This window comes from Cydia amplana, chromosome Z (assembly GCF_948474715.1).
Source record: "Cydia amplana chromosome Z, ilCydAmpl1.1, whole genome shotgun sequence".
NCBI classification, from domain to species: Eukaryota; Metazoa; Arthropoda; class Insecta; order Lepidoptera; family Tortricidae; genus Cydia; species Cydia amplana.
The window spans coordinates 35776543-35799868 of NC_086096.1; the positions used below are offsets into that span (position 1 = coordinate 35776543).

The 23326-nt window shown below is 41.0% G+C and overlaps 1 protein-coding gene across 1 annotated transcript in view; it reads right to left on the reverse strand.

Annotated features, from left to right (window-relative positions):
* Positions 1-23326, reverse strand: part of LOC134660695 (protein purity of essence) — a 130281-nt gene that overhangs the window by 91334 nt on the left and 15621 nt on the right. Inside the window, exons 9-27 of the mRNA XM_063516475.1 lie at positions 22182-22304; positions 21509-21651; positions 19673-19874; positions 17964-18123; positions 16927-17093; positions 16142-16307; positions 15460-15635; positions 14194-14350; positions 13604-13707; positions 13084-13227; positions 12453-12665; positions 11905-12092; positions 10863-11043; positions 10555-10660; positions 10096-10246; positions 6668-6887; positions 6138-6398; positions 5530-5703; positions 4801-4946 (exon numbers count right to left, since the gene is read on the reverse strand). Of these exons, the coding sequence (XP_063372545.1) occupies positions 4801-4946; positions 5530-5703; positions 6138-6398; positions 6668-6887; positions 10096-10246; positions 10555-10660; positions 10863-11043; positions 11905-12092; positions 12453-12665; positions 13084-13227; positions 13604-13707; positions 14194-14350; positions 15460-15635; positions 16142-16307; positions 16927-17093; positions 17964-18123; positions 19673-19874; positions 21509-21651; positions 22182-22304 (3182 nt within the window). The remainder of the gene's footprint in view (positions 1-4800; positions 4947-5529; positions 5704-6137; positions 6399-6667; positions 6888-10095; positions 10247-10554; positions 10661-10862; positions 11044-11904; positions 12093-12452; positions 12666-13083; positions 13228-13603; positions 13708-14193; positions 14351-15459; positions 15636-16141; positions 16308-16926; positions 17094-17963; positions 18124-19672; positions 19875-21508; positions 21652-22181; positions 22305-23326) is intronic.

Here is a 23326-nt window from a genome sequence, read left to right on the forward strand (position 1 = left end):
AGGTTTACATCTGGGCTACTAACGTAACCCCTCAACTAAGTTACATTCAAAACTTTAATTAAGGCGTGCAATATGAACTTGGACCAGTTGGATCACACTAAGCTACGTCAAGTGTGAAGGTATATAAATATCTTCAATATCAGTATCGAGGTTTACATCTGGGCTACTAACGTAACGCCTCAACTGGTCAACATGTCGTTTACAAACTAAATTATTTATATCTAATTTAACTAAATACATCCGGTTACCTATCTTCTCTAATATTTTACCCTTATGCCACACGGGTTTCCTATTAACATATGAGCGACACCATACAAAATCATCCACAGCAAATATCCTAGAACCATCACTAGTTTGTATAATTTTCTCTAAGTCATCAGATTGTTTTTTACACGGTGGATGTAACAAGTCTAACCTACAACGTAAGTCACGGCCCATCATCAACCGCGCAGGGGACGCGCCGGTCGAGCAATGTACGGTATTTCGATACTCAAACAGATATTCTTGAAGCTTTTCATTAATTTTATGTTTACACGTTTGAGTATCTAAGATAGCTTTGATCATTTTTTTTACATGTTTTAACGCTATTCTCCGCTTGTCCGTTGCTGCACGGATGATAAATTGGCGAAGTAAGATACGAGATACCATTAAATTTACAGCAATCAATAAATTCTTGAGAGGCTATTTTGACGTCATTATCGGACACAATCGTTTCAGGGAGGCCGAACCTAGAACACAACTCGTTTAATTTTATAAGCAAGTGTTTGGTAGTTGTACCACTCGACATATCAATACACTCTAGCCATTTGCTATAAGCGTCAATGACTACTAAATAGGTCGATTGCGCGACCGTCATGTAGTCAATATGTATCCTAGTCCACGGTCCCGCGGGTCGCGGCCAGGGTTTAGGTACGGCGCGCGGCGGCGTAGGTCTCAGCGCCACGCACACGCGGCAAGCGCCTACTGCCTGCTCGATGTCGCGGTCGACGCCGGGTCACCATAACCGAGAACGAGCAACGCTCTTGGTTTTAACGATGCCTTGGTGAGACCGGTGGAGTTCTTTTAATAGCACATTATTGTCGAGGTTCGGAAGTAGCTACTTGCAGGCTGAGGATTCGTTTTAAACGGACGACCTTGGGAGTCCGTTTAATTGAATCCGAAGCCAGCAAGTAGCCTTCCAGCCGAGTCATATATAGTGCTTTTCTCAAAAATGGTGCAAGAAATAGAAATATTTTACAGAACTTACAGAAGCAACGTTCTAATTTTCCATTAATTTTCACAGAAAAAATACAACCATTAAAAAAATTAGCTTGCCGCCTTTAAAAAAAAAAAGAAGTGTATTTTTCTGCTGAAAATACGCCAACCTATTTGAGACACCTAAATAGTCGCGGTACCAACATTAAGCCTGTAACAGACTATCGCACCGCACCGCGACCTTGGAGCGTCGCACCCATAAGTGAGAGCGAGAAAGAGATATCTGTTTCTCGCTCTCACTTATGGGTGCGACGCTCCAAGGTCGCGGTGCGGTGCGATAGTCTGTTATAGGCTTTATAATAATAAGTGCTGATCATCTGCCTACCTGACCTATGCCTTCATTTGATATGGCCATTTGAAGTTTTAAAAAGTTTGGAACTCGTTAAATAATGGAATTTGTATGCGACATTGCAGTCCCGAAATCGAGACTGCAATGTTTTTAACTTTTTAATTTTTTGAATGACCATAAACTACGCACTTCGCGACCTATTTTTTACCCGGCAACGTCGACTTTGCCGTCCATTTTTGAGAAAAATATCATTTCTGTACTTAGCGGGTATTACTACTCGATGCCCTCTAAGTAAACAACCATCGATTAACTCCAGATCTGTTTTACATAAGAAGTAAGGTAAGATATTCTTGCATACAATTTTACGTGGCCAGCCATCATTCACATATTTAACTACGGTTTTAAGCATGGAATCTTTTGACGTCGCTTCGCGAATGTCTTTGTAAGTGACCGGCAATCCTTCTAATTGAAGTGAATGCAAGGCGGGTGAACAATGTTCTAACTCGTCTCGAGAAACCTCTTGAGGTACCTTGTCTAGCGGGGCCCTTGAAAAAAAATCAGCAACCACGTTTTCCTTACTCGATGTGTGAGTTTTATAATTGTACGCAGACAGGAATATTGCATACCTTACTAAACGTGAGGCTGTGGTCACCGACATGCCTCCTTTCTGGCCAAAGATTGCCAATAAGGGCTTGTGGTCAGTCTTTAGAATAAACGGATCCTGTCTGCCGTACAGATATTGATGGAAGCGTTTAACACCAAAGACAATGGCAGTCGCTTCCTTTTGCAGTTGACTATAATTGCGTTCACTCTGGGAAAGGGAGCGGGAACCGAAAGCTAGCGGACGTTCACAGCCAGCGGCGTCGATTAGCGCCAACACAGCTCCAAGACCCGCAGGTCCAGCATCAACGGTCAGGACCAGTTGTGCCGTCGGGTCGAAATGTGCTAACACGCGATCTCTCTTCACCCAATCGAAAGCCTCCTGCTGTTTATCCGTCCAAACCCACGGTGCTCCGTCACGCAATAGTCCGTGAAGTGGCGCAAGTATAGTCGAAGCATTAGGAACAAAATTCCGGTAATAATTTACCATACCTAGAAATCGCTTTAACTCTGTTGTATTAGACGGCTTAGGTACTTTAGCGATTGTCTCCACCTTTTTCGGACATTTGTGTAGACCATCTTTATTAATGATATGGCCCAAATATGTAACACTGTCCTGAAAAAAGGCGCATTTGCTTTTTTCTAATCGAAACCCTGATTCCTGAAATCGTTGAAACACTTTTTCTAATCTCTCTAAATGTATAGTTTTAGTCGGACCTGTCACACAAACGTCATCAAGGAAAACTGTCACACCTTCAATTCCTGCCAAGAGGTTCTCAATAGTGCGCTGAAAAATCACCGGAGCGCACGCCAGTCCAAACACGAGCCGCTGTACATGAACAACCCCTTGGTCGTATTGATGGTCGTCAGTTTTTGAGACTCTTCTGATAATTTAATCTGATTGTAGGCCTGACTACAGTCTAATTTCGAGTAATGTTGACCATTGCTTAATTTAGCAAAAACCTCTTCGATCCTAGGCGAGGGGTACTTATCAACGTGAATATCTTTGTTTAACGTTACACAATAGTCTGCACATATCCTAGTACTACCATTAGATTTCGGAACCGGTACAATCGGTGTCGCGTATTTAGAGTGGTTTACTGGTTCTAATATACCAACCTCAACTAATCTTGCGAGTTCGACCTCAACTGTGTCCTTAATGGCAAAAGGCAAAGGGCGTGCTTTACAAAATTTCGGACTCGTACATTCTTTCAACCGTAAATTAACTTCCGATCGTGTATAACAGCCTAATTCCTTGTTAAATAATTCTTTATACTTGTTAACCAATTCTTGTATCTCCGGGTTATTTGCTGGAAATAAATCAATTTTATTTGTTTTAGACGTTATAGTCATATCAAATGTGGACATAAACTCTCGCCCAAGTAACGGGGAACCACCATTTTTGACAACAAAGAATCGAATATTTCGTGACCGCCCTTCAAATTTGGCTTATGTGTGAAAATGGCCTAAAGGCGAAATTTTATGTCCGTTGTAAAAGCACATTTTAACATTTGTTTTAACAAGTTTCTTGTGTGAAAAATGTTTTAATTACAGCTCGCTTGACATTACATTCGTGCCTGACCCAGAGTCAAATTCCATGGTAAGGTTAACATTGTCATCAAGAATAATAGGAACTAGGAATGGTTCGTTATTAACTGACCTTAAGTTAAAAAGTTGACATTCTTTACAATTACTAATTGAATCCGCTTCATCAGAACTTGAGGTTGTCCCCACATTAATATTGTTAATGGACTTAATCTTGGAACTACACATTTTCAATAGATGGCCCTTCTCCTTGCACCTTTGGCAGCGGTAGTTTTTGTACCGACATGTCTCGGCCGCGTGGCTCTGCGCGGTTGATGATGATAAGATAAAAAGCGGAGAATAGCGTTAAAACATGTAAAAAAAATGATCAAAGCTATCTTAGATACTCAAACGTGTAAACATAAAATTAATGAAAAGCTTCAAGAATATCTGTTTGAGTATCGAAATACCGTACATTGCTCGACCGGCGCGTCCCCTGCGCGGTTGATGATGGGCCGTGACTTACGTTGTAGGTTAGACTTGTTACATCCACCGTGTAAAAAACAATACTTAGAGAAAAACTTAGACTTAGAGAAAATTATACAAACTAGTGATGGTTCTAGGATATTTGCTGTGGATGATTTTGTATGGTGTCGCTCATATGTCAATAGGAAACCCGTGTGGCATAAGGGTAAAATATTAGAGAAGATAGGTAACCGGATGTATTTAGTTAAATTAGATATAAATAATTTAGTTTGTAAACGACATGTTGACCAGTTGAGGCGTTACGTTAGTAGCCCAGATGTAAACCTCGATACTGATATTGAAGATATTTATATACCTTCACACTTGACGTAGCTTAGTGTGATCCAACTGGTCCAAGTTCATATTGCACGCCTTAACTAAAGTTTTGAATGTAACTTAGGCGTTCTAAAGTAATTTATTTATGTAAACTTTATTGCACAAAAGAAAACTTATCGTACAAAAGGCGGACTTCTCTACCAGTCAACCTTAAGGCAAAGCAGAGAGATTTTGAGCGGTGCTACTAATCACTAAAGCTAATCTGAAATAATGGAAACATAACACAATAAAAGTAACAGTCTTTTTACACATAATTATCATTTTATACTTACTCAACAACTTTCTCAGCGTACGCGACCCTCGCGTTGGGCACGGACAAGAGAATCTTCGCGAGGACGAATTCGGATTCGTCGGCGAATACAGTCTCGTATGCTAGCCGGCCTTCGGGCTTGGTCAGGGCCCTCTCCCAGTAGTTTACCTGCGAATGAAAAATAATTTATACCAAAAAATATATTTGCATAATACGATATAGTTTATTTTACAGTTGCCGTGAGTTAAAAGTCAATTTTGTCACTTGTGAAACTATTAAATAAAACTATTAATAACAAAAAGATCCTACTTAGGAAACTAAAGGGCCTGAGCATGAATTGCATTTATGCCACTAATTTGATAAAGGAAAGCTACTACACAAACGTATAATATTTTTCAGTATCGAAAATCGATCAAAGCGAAGTCTCAATTTTGTACACTGTTGCGACACTCTCGACTCGACGACTTTCGAATGAAAGTACTACTGTTACAATAAACGGTGCCGTGACCAGGATATTTAGACAAAAACGTATTAATCGCTTATGCAAACGAACCGATTTCAATGATGTATTACTTACGTGAAAGCGAGTTTCCCTGCGGTGGTTCTTGGCTATGTTTAATAGTAATCGATCCAGCAGTTTGAAGAGTATTAACTCTTTTCAGCAGGCATAAAAAGGATTGTCTTATCATATGGCGTAGGGGGTTTCAATTAGTTTATTTTTTTAACAGTAATTTTACTCGATTGCTCTTACCATGTGCCGCAGCGTTTTCTCAGTGGACCGTTGTAGATGATCGACCAGCACGGGGTATGTCGTCTTCAGTATATGCTCGTGTATGAGCTGCACGGACTTTGTTTCAACGGGCACTAGAATGTTCAGTGTAGCGCCCAATGGCTCGGGCGACATGAATTGTAGGCGGCCGTCCGTCTGGACATAGAAATATGTTAATAATTAAGCACCAGATCTTAATCTTAACTAGAAACCTAGTAACATATTAAAGGAAAAATATTCAACGGGCATTAAAAACTTTATAGGTTATTTGAACGAGATTACTACACCAGGTGGAACATTTCTTTATTTATTTTATTTGAGAATAAGAGCATCTGCATACATGAATGAATGTGTGGCAAAAAGAGGCATACTAACTTGCCCCCTTATTCATAACGTTTTCTTTATAAGTTTGAATAAGTTAATTTATGTTTTATCATTTTCTTACAAATACATAAGTCAAAGTAACAGGCTAAGAAAACGACAAATAGCTAACTAAAGCTTGTAGCGCGTTTATGAACGCCATTACTCTATAGCGTAAGCTTTCGGAATGCTATTAATTCCAAATCTGTTCAAGGACAGCTCAAACTCACCAAAGCGGGCACCACGAGATCCAGCGTCCTCTTCATCAAAGTAGGATCCTCGGCTATCTTCGGCGCGGCGATCTCTAGAAGTTTCGCGGCTGAGTACGCGAGGGTCATCAGAGACATCCCGATGGAGTATTTCTGGTTGGCGATGGAGTATTTCTGGTTGGCGATGGAGTATTTCTGGTTGGCGCTGATGAGTTCGATGTGGGAGGCGACCAGGGCCAGGACAGCGCTCTCTAGCGGTATAATGTGGGATTGGTATTGTTCCTGGGAAAAAAAAAATAATTCGTATAATTATTGTGATAATCATGATAACGTATCGTATATTGTTTTAACAACCGATAATACGTTATATTTTGCCTGAAAACAGCAGATATTGTCGCATTCTTCAGTATAGTGTGAGCCCTCAATTCGTCGCAACCACATTCGGTCGTTCAGTGTCAATCGCTGAATGTCTGCCAGTTTGACGGCGCCATTATTCTTTCCTATTCTTCCGTTCCTTCTATATTCGTTCCTAATAAATTGTTGTAACGTACCATGTTGACTGCGGCCATCGGCGGCGGCAAGCAGAGCTGCTCGAGCGCGGCGGCCGCGGTGGTCGGCAGCTGCATGCTGAGCCAGCCCCCGAGCGCGTTGGACGCGAGGATGGCCGGCATGTTGGTCCCGCTGACCATCATGCAGGCGCGGCGGACGGCCGCCTTCGACGGGTTGTTGGAGCTCTCCATTAGCCCTTCTAGTTCCAAGTCGGCGCTCAGTCTACCAAATATAACGTAATTCAAATTCTATTTTTATATGGGCCTAGCCAAGATGCCAAACGTTTGCGCCGTAGCGAACGGAACGGTAATCTCTCTCTCTGTAACTCTTACATCCCATCAAAAACATTACATGTAAAAAGGTGCCAGTCTCGCACCGCTTTTACTACAAAAAAGTTTTGAGATATAATGTGAAACCAAGGCGGTTATTTTAATCAGTGCCAGGGGGTGTTAAAACCGTATCAATAAGATATCTTTAATTTGTAATACGTATAATGACTTGGCCATCGCACGGCTGCATAATGACATAAGGATCATCGACACCTATTAAAAATAATTCTAATTGAACATAACGCTAGCGCTAATTGCAGTTTGAGCATTACACATATTTACGAGTACGGTACGAGTAAAGCATTATGTGCGATTGCCAAGTCATTATATGTATTACAAATTAAAGATATCTTATTGATACGGTTTTAACACCCCCTGGCACTGATTAAAATAACCGACTTGGTTTCAGATTATATCTCAAAACTTTTTTGTAGTAAAAGCGGTGCGAGACTGGCACCTTTTTACATGTAATGTTTTTGATGGGATCTTATCTCTTTTTGTAGACAGTCCTTCTTTTCGGGTACTCATACCCATACTATGTATACACATATCATATTTAAACACATCTTCATTCATACTCACATCGTACATCGTAGTGTACCTTTACTTTATCTACTATTTGTAGGAACTGCAACAGTAACTTTGTAATATCATATATTTATATAGGATTACAAACTTACTTATGCAGTTCTTAGATCTTTAAAACGTGACTGATATTGCAATATTTTTAGGTTTTCTATGGCTTGATAAGCTAAAAACTACTTATGTTTAAAATTTGAAACTTGTGGGTATGCTAGAAGTATGAGATCGAGAATGATAATCGGTGAGTGTATAAGTGTGTCAGTGTCGAAACTAAGGAACTTTGACGTACAATAATTCTTAAACTACAAGTTCAGATTTAATGTTTTTGAGAATGTATCTTAAGGCCGTGCATCGAAAAATAACAGGATCTTAGAAAGGTGGCAGTGGCTAGCCCCGGAAACAAACAGTAGTGATTTTCGGATATATGTTTCTTGACTATATGATAAGAGATTTCATAGTAGTCGAAACACGAATGCTTAAAATTTTCTCGATAGAAAATAAATCCAAACTTTCGTGTTCATTTTTCGGTTTTAGCTTCGTGCAACTAGAAAACACATCCATATCCAGCACAACCCACCTTTAAGCAAAGGTTTTCATCTCGTCTTAACTTTCATAGAACTAAATATTAACGTATTATCTTTTACCGATGGATTTATTGTCGATTTTTGATTTTATGAATTCAACAGCAAACGCCCATTTTACGCAGTTCGGTTTCTCTTTCTGTCATGCGTCAAAGCCATAAATGCATCCTATAAGCCAGTAATGCTAGATGGCCGTCGTGCCTCAAAGAGGTAAGACCTATGTCAATTCGCGCAGCGCTCCGAATTACGTAAAATTTTAATATCCAATAAACGTTGAGTCGTAACTCCATTGAGTAGTAACGGAATCGGAGGTAAACCCATGATGGTGCCTTCCTTACAGGCCTATACGTTACGCATGTGTGCGTGTTTGTTTAGCTACGTCATGCTACGTCGAAATCTTATACTCCTTGTCGGTTACAACGGGTTAGGAAATTTCGACAGATACTGAAATGTATCGGTAGCTGTTTGGTATTTAGCCAACAGAATCTGACCGTAACTTTTTGCTTAATATTTGTTTGAAAATAAAATATCTATAAGAATATATTTTTTGCTTTTTTTCTATTGTAATGATAAAAATAAATCTAGTATGTTTCATGCTCAAATAATTTAATAAATATTAAAAACTAATTAATATTATGTTTTAATTATTATGTTATTATGTTTGTTTGAATAAAATATTTTATTTCAATAATACGAAAAGTAATTATATTTAAGTACCACTAAAAAAAGGTCCCTACTTACAAAAACTCACTAGCACGGGCCGGGGTTCGAACCCGTGACCTCCGGTTTGAAAGTCGCACGCCACTACAATTTCACATAAGTAATTTACAATGACATGATACCGTGGAAAAAGTGAATATTACAATGTACTATGTTACTATCATTTTATAGTTTATTTTGGCATGACAAGGAGGAATGAGAAAAACGTGCAGAGCGAGAGGATTAAATCTCTCTGTCCCTTTCTTAAAGTAGCCAATCCTAACTATGACATCTGTTTTGATATTAATTCTTTTGAACATAATTTGTCGATGTTCTATTTTATATCATCGAGAAAGATTTTTATTAAAAAAATGTGTTGAATTTATATGTTTTATTTATGTTTTTTTGGCATAAATTTCAATATTTTGACAAATTTTAATTGTGATGCTGATGACAAACTATTTGATGTGATGTGTGAAACGAACGATGTGATCAACGATTTATCTGATAAAACTTCATTTAGTCGAAAAAATAGTTGTCTACTATACCGGGTGGAAAAAAAATATTGGCCCTGGAGGGAAAGTGCCTTAAAACCTTAAGTTAGCTCATTTTACTTAAATGAAACATTCTTGTTTTTTAAAGAAACAACTGCATTTAAAGATTTTTGAAGTGAAAACTTCTTTAGCGGCGCTGGGCACTTTTTGAGGTGGGGAAAAAATGATTAACTCGAGACAGCGTAAGGTGATCACGTGACGTGCCTCTTTGTTTTGCTCGACTTGGCGGGGGCACTGCCGTGCCCCCAGATATTAGTGCGACAGACATTAGCGTATCGTTCGCTATGGAGCGAACGATTGGCATCTTGTGTGGCACCCAGGTACTCATATGACCAATCTACACAATAATAACTATAATTTATTGTATAAAACCAAACAGATTTATCCAAATGTAAATATTTTGTTAATTTAGTATTTAAGCAAATTTGCTGTGCCCCAAGGGTATCATGAACACCTGTATGTAATGAACATGATTGCATTATATAAATGAAATGAAGATTTAATAGCGTATCGGGAATCTTAAATGTCATTTTAGTAACATAGATTTTTCACATCTAATCTCTTATAAAATGTTTTGTTATTAAGTTCCTGTGAGTTCCATTATAGACTAAATAAAGTACAGTTGATGTTTCGTGTGATGAGATAGGTGGTAAATGGTTACAATTGATGAAGAAAAACAACTCACCGACAGCACTCGAACGCTGTCTCCAGCAGGCTCAGCAGGTCAGGAATGAACTCCTGCACCTCGGCGCACGCGCCGTCACCCAGGCTGTGCTTCAGGCGTACTAACGCCGCATCGCAAGATATTACGTCCAGCAGCGCTGGTAGACCATTCGCTGTTATGGAACATTAAAAAAAGCGTCAGTTTTGTAAACCATTTCAAAGACAAGTCAAAACAACTAGTGATTCGATAACTATTTCCAGACGGTCTAGCATGAGTTGCGTTCTCGCGCGCGACTCCATACACCTTGCGCGACTTCAAGTACGGGGTCGCGCGCGAGAACGCAACTCATGCTAGCCCGTCTGCTCAATGTACATTACCTACTTTGAAAATCTTACCAAATTATTAAACAATGTTCAAAAATCATTGTCTATGTTTGTCTAAAAATTATCTAGCGCTTATTTAGAGTAAAACAAGACTTACGCGTAATATTATCCTTGAGATGCTTGATAGTTTCACCTGCGAGCCAGAGGTGGTATTTCATGTTGTCGCACGACGCACTCACTCCAGCGAGCAAGTTCTCCGCATACTGTTAAGAAATAGTTATATATAATATTATCGCCAACGTATGTACTGCTTACTAATCATTCTTTAATACTTTATATTGGAGCAATGTTGTCTATTAAAATAATCTGTCACTTTACATTTAATAGTAATTTTATTATCAGGCAATGCGTATTACAGGCCACAGTCAAACATAACTTGGGATACACATACAATTTAATAAATACCTGTGTATACATCCCCTGCTTGACAAGCGCGTCCTTCAGCCAGGGATTGAAAACCTTCTTGTTATCCGCTCTCGGCGCCCAGATGATGGCGTGGAGCGGCAACGGTGACGGCAGGTCGGCCTGCGCGCCGGCTTGGAGCTTGTCCATGTGTGGCGTCGCTGGTGGCATGCTCACAACCAGTCTGGGGAAATTTTTGTGATTAAGTGTCATTTACACCAGGGATGTTGCGAATATCCGCATCCGCATCCGCAACCGCGGAACTTCCGCATGATTTTCAACATCCGCATCCGCATCCGCATAAAATCGATGCGGATTTAATGCGGATGCGGATGTGGAACAGGTCGGTACAGGAACGTCTTAGCATTGGCGTGGGGTGCTAGACTGCTAGGTAATTTAGTCATTAACCAAAAAAACCTATTAGAAATGAGCAGTCAAGCGTGAGTGGGACTTAATGTACGGAACTCTTAGAACGCGAGTCCGACTCGCACTTGGCCGGTTTTTTGAAATAAAAATTACTAAAATGTAATATTTGACGTTTTTTATGGTACTATCTTGACATCCGCATCCGCATCCGCATCCGCGGATGTGAGCCTTTAAAAATCCGCATCCGCATCCGCGGATGTCAAAAAATCGGCATCCGCAACATCCCTGATTTACACAATGAAACGTCTTAAAAATAAGCACTTTACGAATGCAACTATGGTTGGAAATAAGTTCATCAGATACATGAACCGCATTGTTTTTTTCCTATTCCCTACAGCTGAGAGTTGCTTCTTGACTCTGTGGTAATGTTGGTCACAACACCTGTTCCGATTAACGGCTAACAGGCTTCAAATAAAATGGGTGATTACAACAAGTGGTGCAGTGACCAGGATATTCAAACAAAATGTGTCCATGTGATCTAATGCTGCCATTTTTTTACCTTATGCATTTCTGTTACCGTTATATTCTCAGTGGATGGTTGCAAGTAATCGACCAACACAGAATACGTTTTATTTTCCTCTCATCTAATACTTATTGCTATTGAAAGATTTCATTTTACCTCCAAGCAGTCTGGAAACAGTAGTGCGCCGCCGAGAGCGCGGCCGGAGACGACAGCGACGCAGGATTATCGCAAACGCAAGCGGAGTTGAGCAAGGCCAGCAGGGCGTCGAGTAGCAGCGGGTATTTTAGCTTGTGCGGCGTGCCTAGCACGAAGTTGCATGCTAGCCCGTCGAACTTTGGGTTCTCCTGAATAAAATATACGGTTATTGTGAAATTACAATTATGAGAGATAATTCTAGGCGTTAAACACAAGAAAATTATGGAATTAAGTATTAATTCTTCTACGAAAATCAATTCTTTGTCTACATAATTGCTCTCCCAATTTTATGCAACGTCTATTAAACTCTTTACAGCACTGGCACATTCTTCTGTATACAAGAGAAGTTTCTAATAGTTTGTGTCATTCTTCCGGAAGTCTTTTGTACAGACTTTTGAAACCAGTCACACTACATACGAGTACTTCGCATTAAAATACAAATTTTAATACACAATAATGCACATCGGACCCTAAATAACTGAACCCTTCGTTATAAAGTTTTGTCTCACCTGATTATTAATCTCCGAGTTGGTCAGCGCATAAAACTTGGGTCGCATCGAGGTCTCGCTCAACGAGAGCCGTCGGTAAGCGGTCTCAATGTGCGGCACCTCGCAGTATATGCGCGTCTTCATCTGGCCGCTCTCTGTGGTCGTTTTGGCGGCGTTGGCGTTGTCAGTGGGCGACTGAACGAGGCCTGTTGCGATTACGAGGTTCCATTCGATCTGTGGGATTCAATAAGAAAGAACTGTGTCAAACTCAATGACAATCGAGTGAAGAATCGTCTGAAGAATGAATTGATTCGAAGAACAGAGTCCATACAACTGTACAACTCCATTCGTCAGCAAAATGTGCAAACAGACAGACTCAGAAGACCCAAAATGAGGATTGTAGCGTAAGACATAAGTAGCGAATTCTGTTGGCCTCAATTAACAAGAGTTTTGATTAAAGTCAAGGGTTTAGCGAGCATAATACATTTTTGGGGACTTTACACATTTCGTGGCCGTATGAGGCCCTTATGCTTACACTATTATGTACCTTTTAGACGTTAAAATAACAAGGGCAGTTCAGAAATATATATATCATACATACAATCCTGATTTCTGATATCTACCGAGATGTTTCATACAAAATGAGTGTTACCTGTTGCAGCAAGGTTTGTGGGGCATCATACAGATGCCTCATGAGGTATTCCAAAAGCAGCATCAACCTCGTGGTCAGGATGAGCTGGTGGGGAGCCAACGTCATCGCTCGCTTCCTGTCGCTTATGGCCAGTGTTTCTACGACCTGAGAAGAGTTACACATACTTAATATACTTTTAGCTTGGTGGAAAGACCTACTGAAAATATTCAATCGGTAGTTACAGGTAAATTAATAAATAATAAATAAATAAATATTATAGGACATTCTTACACAGACTGACTAAGTCCCACAGTAAGCTCAAGAAGGCTTGTGTTGTGGGTACTCAGACAACGATATATATAATATACAAATACATACATACATAGAAAACACCCAAGACTCAGGAACTAATATCTGTGTTAATCACACAAATAAATGCCCTTACTAGGATTCGTACCCAGGACCGCGGCTTAACAGGCAGGGTCACTACCCACTAGGCCAGACCAGTCGTCAAATATTATATATAAATTACTATACTTACTTTAATAATAGCGTTTGATGTCATAAGGAGAACGGACTTTTTCTGCATCAAAGTTAGCGAATGGAACAGGTACACTAGGAGCTGTGCGTGTTCCACGTTCAAATCTGTAGAGACAAAAACAAACTGTTATACATATCGGTTGTTATTATAAATAAACGGAAGACCAGCATTTCTTGAAATATTATAGGCATGGGCATAGTAAGACGCGTGTCTATTTCCAGCGAATAAATTACCGCGGGATGCAGCTCGATCTACGCAGACGTGACTAGCCTGAGGCATAAGCACGCCTACATTCAGGGCCGGATCTAGGGTAGAGCGAGTGGAGCGGCCGCTCTAGGCGCCAAATGGTAGGGGGGCGCCAAAATGGCAAACACTGTGAATACAAACATCTCAAAAAACGGACAGGTAACTACGAAACTTAATACTGAGCATGGAGCGCCGAAACTTAATCTTGCTCTACCCTGATCGAGTACTCGGGCCGGCGCTGCCTACATTAACCGAGATTCATCGCGCGGCAAGTCCCTGTGTGAGGGTGTGAGCCCACCTTATATTGAACCAACCGTAATTTACTTTTCTAAAAATCCTATTACCTTCATAGTCGTGGTCCTGTGATGGCTGCGGCTGCAGCGCGCACTCTTGCAGCGTGTTCACGATCTTGTGCCACATCGCGAGGATGCTGTTCTCTCTTTCTACCGCCGGCTTGGCTAGCACCATGCCGCCGAGAAGCTTCACGACTCGAGGGCCCACCTGACGAGGCAAACCAAGTTAATTATAATTAATGAAATTATTAAATATTATTGACAAGTATGCAAATGTCGCCTCGCTTGGCCCCCACGCTCCGCACCACATACCTAACTATATCGTCTAGGCGCATTTACACATAAATCAGTATTTATTCATCATTCGGTTGGTTTGCTTGCTCTCATACCTCCTTACGACTGGGTAACAATAGCCCAAGACAGGGAAATGTGGAGTAAAATGGAGGAGGCCTTTACTCGTCAAGAGGTCTTTAATAATACAAACTAAATTATTGAATAGAATTTTACAATTTAAACTTGCATGTACATTAGTTTGATAATATTTAATTTAATTTAATAATTTATTATTATCTAATTTAATAATGAAATACGTATATTTTTTATTAAGGAATTAAAAGGCTTAAATAAAATAAATACCTCCTTACATGGCGACCGCGACAAGCCCCAAACTATATATGTTATGTAGAATCACAACCGCTCGGGTCAACGATGGGTAATGCGTGTCAGTGGGCATAGTTCGTATAACACCGAAGGAGGGAGGGAAGGGAACAAAAAGGTCCAGAATATGGTACAATAGTGACCTGTAGCCACAGAATAAATAATACTACTAGGTACTGAAGCTTCACTCTCTAACAAAACGCGTCTATTACGACAGATATGACCACAAAGTGGCGCAAACACGAGCAGGCGTCCTATCCTTAGCGGTGCGCGGCAACTGTGGCTAGACAGCAAACATGGTGTCGCATGTACTTGTAGCGACGTGACGGAGCCTGTAGCGTAGGATGTAGGCCGAGGGTGATATGTGCCACAAGTGTTATAGTTTGTAGCTTTCTAATAGACCCCGAAGGCTAAGTTACTGAGTGCCGGCGAGTCGAACGCTACAGAACCAGTCTAAAATGTGTCATCGAGATGCGTAACAAAGGCGCGTTATCGGAGAGCGCACCTACACTGGATTTTTGAGCGTTGGACTAGCCCGCGCTCAGGTGCCAAATAGAATAATTAGGACCCTTTTTTGCAGGTAAGTAGCACGTGCGGTTTTACTGAACAATAGACAATAGGATTAGCCTTCGGGGTCTATTAGAAAGCTACAAACTATACCTGCAGCGGCGTGCTGTTCCCGCGCTCAGTGCTGCTCGTCAGCTGCTGGTGCAGCGCCGGTTGGAGCGACGCGAAGCCGGGCGCGCTGATCAGGTTGTGCAAGTAGCGCACCAGCGCGGAGCTAAAGGAGGCGTAGAGCGCGCAGATGCGGGGGCCGAAGCAGGGCGATATGGTGCCTGAAACGGAAAGTTGTTTTAGAGATAGTCAATCAGTGCCAGCGCGAGCTACGCGCTACGAGCGTAGCCGATAACACGGGGAAAACCGTATCTAGCGAAAAGCGCTTCCCCTAGCGAGTCGCTGGCAGTTAATGTGTTAAGCCAACTTTTTAACGAATAAAAGTAAGATCTAAAGGTCGTTGACATGCGTGCTGTGTAAATTTTGCTGACTGCCGCAATAACAGCATATTTCACAAAAGCGGATCGCGCGGCGCTGTATTCATGTCCAACAAATAAAACACGCGCGACCACAGTGGCCGCCGCACACAGCATAAACTGCCAATATGTTAGGCGCTGACTACATCAACTACATACTAGGTAACCCCCTAATTCATAAACGTCTGCTAAGTTAATCAGTTGATGGTAATCGTTTGTCCTCTCTATGGCATAACGACAGATAGGGACAAACGACGATCATCAACTGATTAAGTTAGCAGCCGTTTATGAATAACGCCATAAGTCTTTACCTGTGTCAGTGCGCGCCGTTTCCCGGTCCAGGTCCTTGGCCAGCGCCGCGAGCAGCGCTTGGTGCGCGTCGTGCAGTTGTAATGCACTCTGTCCGAGCCGCTCCGAGCCTGGGCTTATTATCTCCGCCGTCAGTAAAGTGAACACTTCAGTTGCCAGTCGGATGTACTGCAAAATAATATTTAATTAGTTATGTATAAGTAACCTAGTTTCCCCTCTGGGTTAGGTCAGATAGCAGTCGCTTCAGTAAAAACTAGTGCCTACGCCAATTCTTGGGACTAGTTGCCAAGCGGACCCCACGTTCCTATTAGCCGTGGCAAAAAAAGCCGGGATAACGCGAGGGAGATGAAGATGTATAAGTAACCAAATCTGTCATTATTTATTAAATAATTACATCTTTAACCTTTTGGACGCCAATGACCGATATATACGCACCGCAGGTCCAACGCCAAAGATGTATAAATTGGTCATAGACCACAGAGCAACATAGACCTAGATGCATATGCATAAAGTTCAATTTCAGTTTTGACACTTCGATGACGTGGCGTCTGAGAGACAGCTTTTGTGTTTGACATGGCGTCGAAAAGGTTAAATACCGCAAATCAATCACGAGACGCTCAAGAGGCGGCTCGTTCTGTATTAGACCGATTTATCTATTAAAATCTTCGAATCCACACACCCAATGTAGATCTACCTAAAAAATCTTACTATACATATTTAGGGACAACTATTCAAAAATCGACGAAGTATAAATAATCAAACGCCAAATTGCAACCGTATCACTCACAGAATAAGGCTCAGATTTGTCCGGCACTAGCGCCTGGGGAAGCCTCGGGGGTTGCTCCGCGGCGTCGGACCCGTCAGCGTCGCCGGTGCGGGCGATGCTTGTGCTCTCTGTGGCGTTGGCGGCGGCCAGGGTGGACTCGAACCAGAGGCCGAATAGCAGCTCGCTGTCTGTTGGTTAAATGAAGTTACATGTTAAATTACAGATTTAAAAGATTAAAAAAACCGGCCAAGTGCGAGTCGGACTCGCGCACGGAGGGTTCCGCACCATCAACAAAAAATAGAGCAAAACAAGCAAAAAAACGGTCACCCATCCAAATACTGACCCCGCCCGACGTTGCTTAACTTCGGTCAAAAATCACGTTTGTTGTATGGGAGCCCCACTTAAATCTTTATTTTATTCTGTTTTTAGTATTTGTTGTTATAGCGGCAACAGAAATACATCATCTGTGAAAATTTCAACTGTCTTCACGGTTCGTGAGATACAGCCTGGTGACAGACGGACGGACGGACGGTCGGACGGACGGACGGACGGACAGCGGAGTCTTAGTAATAGGGTCCCGTTTTTACCCTTTGGGTACGGAACTCTAAAAAGGAAGTCGAACAGGATATATTCAAGTATAAAGACTGACTGCTGCGGTTATAAAGCCGACATGTTCAGGGTAGGTTGGAGAGAGAAAAAGTGGAGGGCAGAAACCACCAGAAGGCAGACCGTAATAATTTTAATTAGTCCGAAAGGACTACAAAGAGTAGGTAATTTGTACTGTAACGTCACATGTGTGTTTCTAATTGACTCCACAGAGGCTAATCGTCTTTACAGTTCAATAAAAGCATCTGTCTTAACTTGTCAGTCAAACACCCTAAGCGTCACTTGCACCATCCCACTAACCCGGGGTTAACCAGTTACCAGTACAATTTGACACTGGGTTAACGGTTAAACTGGTTAACCCCGGATTAGAGGAATGGTGCAAGCGGCCCTTAGGGAGTAACAGCGTTATTCTGTTAGTGTGATACGTTACAAAGTCCATTACAATTCCTTACCATCGTCAGTCTCCGAGTCTTCAGAGCACATGGTCATGTCTTGGAAGTAGACTGTAGAGTCCGACCGGTCCGGGTCGGCGTCCGCATTCTGTTTCTGCACCACTGTGCGCTTGAGGTTGGTCGCTTTGCGGTAGCACACGACGCCGAGAGCAACGAGGAGCTGTAGAGAATGTTTGCCTTATTGTGGTTAGATTAAGTGTCAGTTGCATCATTCGCACTTGACAGACTGATCAATTTTCATTCTACACTGTACAGATCAGGGATGTTGCGAATATTCGCATCCGCATCCGCATCCGCGGAACATCCGCATCCGCATAAAATCGATGCGGAGCTCATGCGGATGCGGATGTCGACCAAGTCGGTAACAGGAACGTCTTAGCGGCGGCGTAAAGCTAGGTAATTTCGTCATTATACATATAATAACGAAATCGTCTAGATCCCGAAAAGTCGACCAAGTTACTGTTTATTAAATAAAACGCACCTATATTCTTGCTCAAACACTAAACGTTTCGTTTTTTTTTAATAAAAATTACTAAAAATGAAATATTTGACGTTTTTTAAGTACCAAATCTTGACATCCGCATCCGCGGATGTGAGGCTTTAAATATCCGCATCCGCATCCGCGTCCGCGGATGTCAAAAAATCTGCATCCGCAACATCCCTGGTACAGATGTAGTGCATAATTGTTTCCCACCGTATTTTCTCGAAAACGTTCGTATTTGTCATGCTACTTCAGTTAACCTCAGTACTTTTTGTACCGAGACTGACTGAAATAGCATAACACGTTCCTATGTTTCCGTGAAAATATGATGGAAAATAATTGGGTATTCTGAATTTTTTTTTATTTCAATAATATAAAGGTACATACAAAACTTAAGAACTAAAACCCGTTCTGAGCCATGCCGGGTCCAAACGTCCCCATCACACTTGCAGCGTTACCCCCCCGTATTGGGTATTTGACTGTATTTAAAATAAATTATTTTACTCCATGCATGAAATAAAGCACCAGAAGATTAATAGAGAAACGTTGACAGTGGGTTAAACGGTGACAGTCATTTTTAGACACAATTTCTATTTTAAAACACTTATACAACTATAAAGAGTAGGTAATTTGATTGCGACGTCACATGCTAGTGTTTCATATAAATTCCATAGTAGCTAAATCAATTTGTCTGTTCGAAAAAGAAACTGATTTGACTAGTAGTCAAATACCCTATTAGAGTCTGTGCGGAAAGAGAAGAGTCGTGGAATGTATGGAGCCCAATACATTCCACGACTCTTCTCTTTCCGCACAGACTCTATGCATTACATCTGTACTGTCTATATACACTCTACTTGAATATGTACTTGGTAGAGATAAGATATATTTGACCCTAGTTTTTAATGTTTTTAATGTATGTACTAATTATATGCATCTAATACCTTTAAATGAGCAATTCTTGTTTATTTATTTATTTATTTATATATATATATATATATATATTTCGGGGATCTCGGAAACGGCTCTAACGATTTCGATGAAATTTGGTATGTAGGGGTTTTCGGGGGCGAAAAATCGATCTAGCTAGGTGTTATCTCTGGGAAAACGCGCATTTCCGAGTTATTATATGTTTTCCGAGCGACGCTCGGTCACCCAGATATTGTATTACTATTCGACACAATGTATATTGTTTAGAATTAAATAAAATAAAAATAAAAAATAAACTCGCCTGGTGTATGGGCGCTCCGCTGGCGAGCCGCAGCTCCCTCTCGTGTGCCGTGTGCTGGCCGAGGATCAAGAGAGGCGCCGGGGCACCAGTGCCCGTCGTACTGCCGCTGAGTGCCTCTAGACGCGCGTCGGAAAGCAGGGCGCCGAGCCACGCGAGGCAACGCCCGCCGAGCGCCACCCACACTGCGCCGAGCCCCTGTTGCCTGTGGAATCAAAATAAGTTTAACCCTTAGCCATAGAGAAAAAAATACATAGAGTGCTCACTCCATACATCAGTTTTAGTACCAAAAAGACTATTAGCATCTAGCATCGAGTAGCGGAACTACCAGTACTGCTACTTGACAATAGATGTAGCACCGACCGGAAAGTCTTATGCTGTTGAGATAAGACTTTCCGGTAGGAGCTACATCTATTGTCAAGTAGCAGTACTGATAGTTCCGCTACTCGATGCTAGATGTAGGCACTTAATTAAAATTAATAGTCTGAACTGATGTATGGAGTGAGCACTCTTGTCTTACTATATTTCTCTATGCCCTTAGCGCCCCTTGCACCGTCCCACTAACCCAAGGCTAAGCGGTTAAACCGTTAACCCAGTGTCAAATTGTACTAGTAACCATGGTGACTAATCTTTTCAAACGATGGCACCACAACCTTTGGCCTATGCTCGGCTAGATGGCGTTAATTTCAATATTTACAAATTAACACATATCGGTGAAAGAATAAGGATCAAAGTAAAATGGCGTTCTAACAGTTCTAATCTTCTGTCAAAAGATGGCAGTAAATTTACTGTGACTACATAATTTACCATGACAGTAACTCTCTATAAAATCTATTCCCTTTGGTTATACTATAATAGTGGCAAACAAGTCTTCTGAGTGCAAGCAGTAGTCACCGTGGACACAAATCTTATCAACGTGTGCATTACATTTTTAATAATTACTTTTCATATATTATAGTTTGATATATCGTTATTTTGAATAACGTAATAAATGGCATACTCCCGTAATACCTAATTAACGGTACACATAATGTTATTATTGGTATAATACATTGCCATAATTATTACATACTCTAAAGCATATTATTTGTTAGAACAAGTGATATCACATAATTATTTGTGTGGCATAATAGTTGCATGACATAAATGGGTTAGGTTAGGTTAGAACTGCGACTCCGCACTAACGAATAACTAACTAGCAAAAGGAGGGTTAGGTTAGGTTAGAACTTCGACCCTCCGTAGAATAAAATACCTAGCAAAAAATGGTTTAGGTTGAGTTTGAACTGCGGCCCTCACAGAATTGAAAACCGTGAAAAAATTGGTTAGATTAGGTTAGAACTGCGACCTCCCTAGAATAAAAACTTAAAAAGTTTGTAAAACTTTACGTTATCATTAAATGAAATATGACAAACAATGTTATACAATATATGTACTTATATTTGATAAAATTGTATGAAGTATTACGTTATACAAAAATATATTATAACAAATGTCATTATAAAATAATTATGTATTTATACTAATTAATAATTATATTACAATAGGCGTTATATCAATGACAGATTAGATGAAATGACAATATAAGAAAGGAAACGTATAATAAAAATTACATTATAAATAACCTATAATAATATATCAAATGGCGTTATAACAAATGTATGATAGTTTTTTTATAATTATATTAAGCATTACACACCCCTTATCAACACTCGCACTGCCAAGATTTTTGTAGCGCTACGCTCATAGCTGATCCCAACGTTTTCCCGCTTTGTAGAGGAAAGCGACTACGAACAGAGAACCCGCCGAGCACCCTACACTCAATGTGTTAAGAATACTTACATTTTGGTTAAATTGTATGGCCGTGACTGTGTCTTGGCAGGGCTCTTGCCGGGCGTGGAGGTGACCATGGGCGCGCCGGCCAGCGCGTGGTGCAGCCCGCAGAGCAGCACCCACCCGCCGATCATTAGATGGTTTTGGTAGACCTGATAATAAAATAATTAATTAGACGATCGGACGGATGGTTGTGTAAAGGGAGTGTTTTTCTACAGAACTATGCAAGAACAGGCGAGTCCAGAACGAGCCGCCTCGCTTGGAAATTGCCGCGCGAAGCAGCTCGGTCTGTGTAGACGCGCGGCGGCCGCATTGCCTCGGGCGAGGCATGTCTCGACCGACCGAGCTGCTTTGCGCGGCAATTTCCAAGCGAGGCGGCTCGTTCTGTGTGGACCCGCTTAACGCACTATTATTAGTACCCTTCTATATGAGGGCGGCAAGTAACTATTCACCCCCTAAGAGGTAAAATCCCTAAAAATCCCTTCTTATTCCAGCTTTACAACATATAAAGAACTTTTACCATAACCAAACCGAAACTATGGGTATTTGAAACTACGAATAGCGCGTCGATAATAGGTCTTGTCTTTTTCTGGTCTTCTTTGGTCTCGTCTGTTTCTGACTTTGGTCACATATAACGCGAATGTTTAATACATATACAAAATAAAGGTGTTGATATACTCACATAGCCTCCCGCTCTGGTACTCTCCCGGAAAGTCTCTCCAACTGTATGATACAAGCTGAGCGCGCTTTCGACGAGGGTCGCTGTTTGCTGCTCGCTCTCCTCGTCCTTAGGGTGTAAGGACGCCTGTACAACATAAAGCAGCTGTAGAAATTGATTAAAGAACTTTTCTATACAGTTTTAACTGTACAAACGGCAGCAGAAATTGCTAAGGGAGGAGTTTAAAAAATGAACTGAACATGATTTCATCAAGTCATTTTGGTAAAGATTATTAAAAAATAGTTATTTGTACAACAAGTGATCAAAGTTTGATATTTCTTCGAGTGCTTATTTTGAGTCCCGTGCAAGCGAAAGGTTCTATAATAGATTCACGAGCGTAGCGAGTGAATCTAATTTAGAATCTTGAGCGTAGTAAGGGACTCAAAAGCGCACGAGATGTAAATAACTTTGATCTCGTGTAGTACACAACATTTTTCACCTCAGCGCAGTGAGAACATACCTATTAGACAACTTGAAAAATGTAATCCTTCTTCATCACTTAATACCTGCACTCATGTTTTCTTAAGATATACAAACAATTAAGTTTAATTACCGCAATGGAACACAAAAATAAAACGTAATAATAAATTCCAGTAAAATAATATAAAAATAACAAACATTAACTAACACTTCAATCGCCAACTTTGACAACAAAAAAAATCTTTTCTCAAAAATGGACGGCAAAGTCGACGTTGCCGGTTAAAAAATAGGTCGCGAAGTGCGTAGTTTATGGTCATTCAAAAAATTAAAAAGTTAAAAACATTGCAGTCTCGATTTCGGGACTGCAATGTCGCATACAAATTCCATTATTTAACGAGTTCAAAACTTTTTAAAACTTCAAATGGCCATATCAAATGAAGGCATAGGTCCCTTAAACAGCCAAACAGATGATCAGCACTTATTATTATAAAGCCTATAACAGACTATCGCACCGCACCGCGACCTTGGAGCGTCGCACCCATAAGTGAGAGCGAGAAACAGATATCTCTCTCTCGCTCTCACTTATGGGTGCGACGCTCCAAGGTCGCGGTGCGGTGCGATAGTCTGTTACAGGCTTAATGTTGGTACCGCGACTATTTAGGTGTCTCAAATAGGTTGGCGTATTTTCA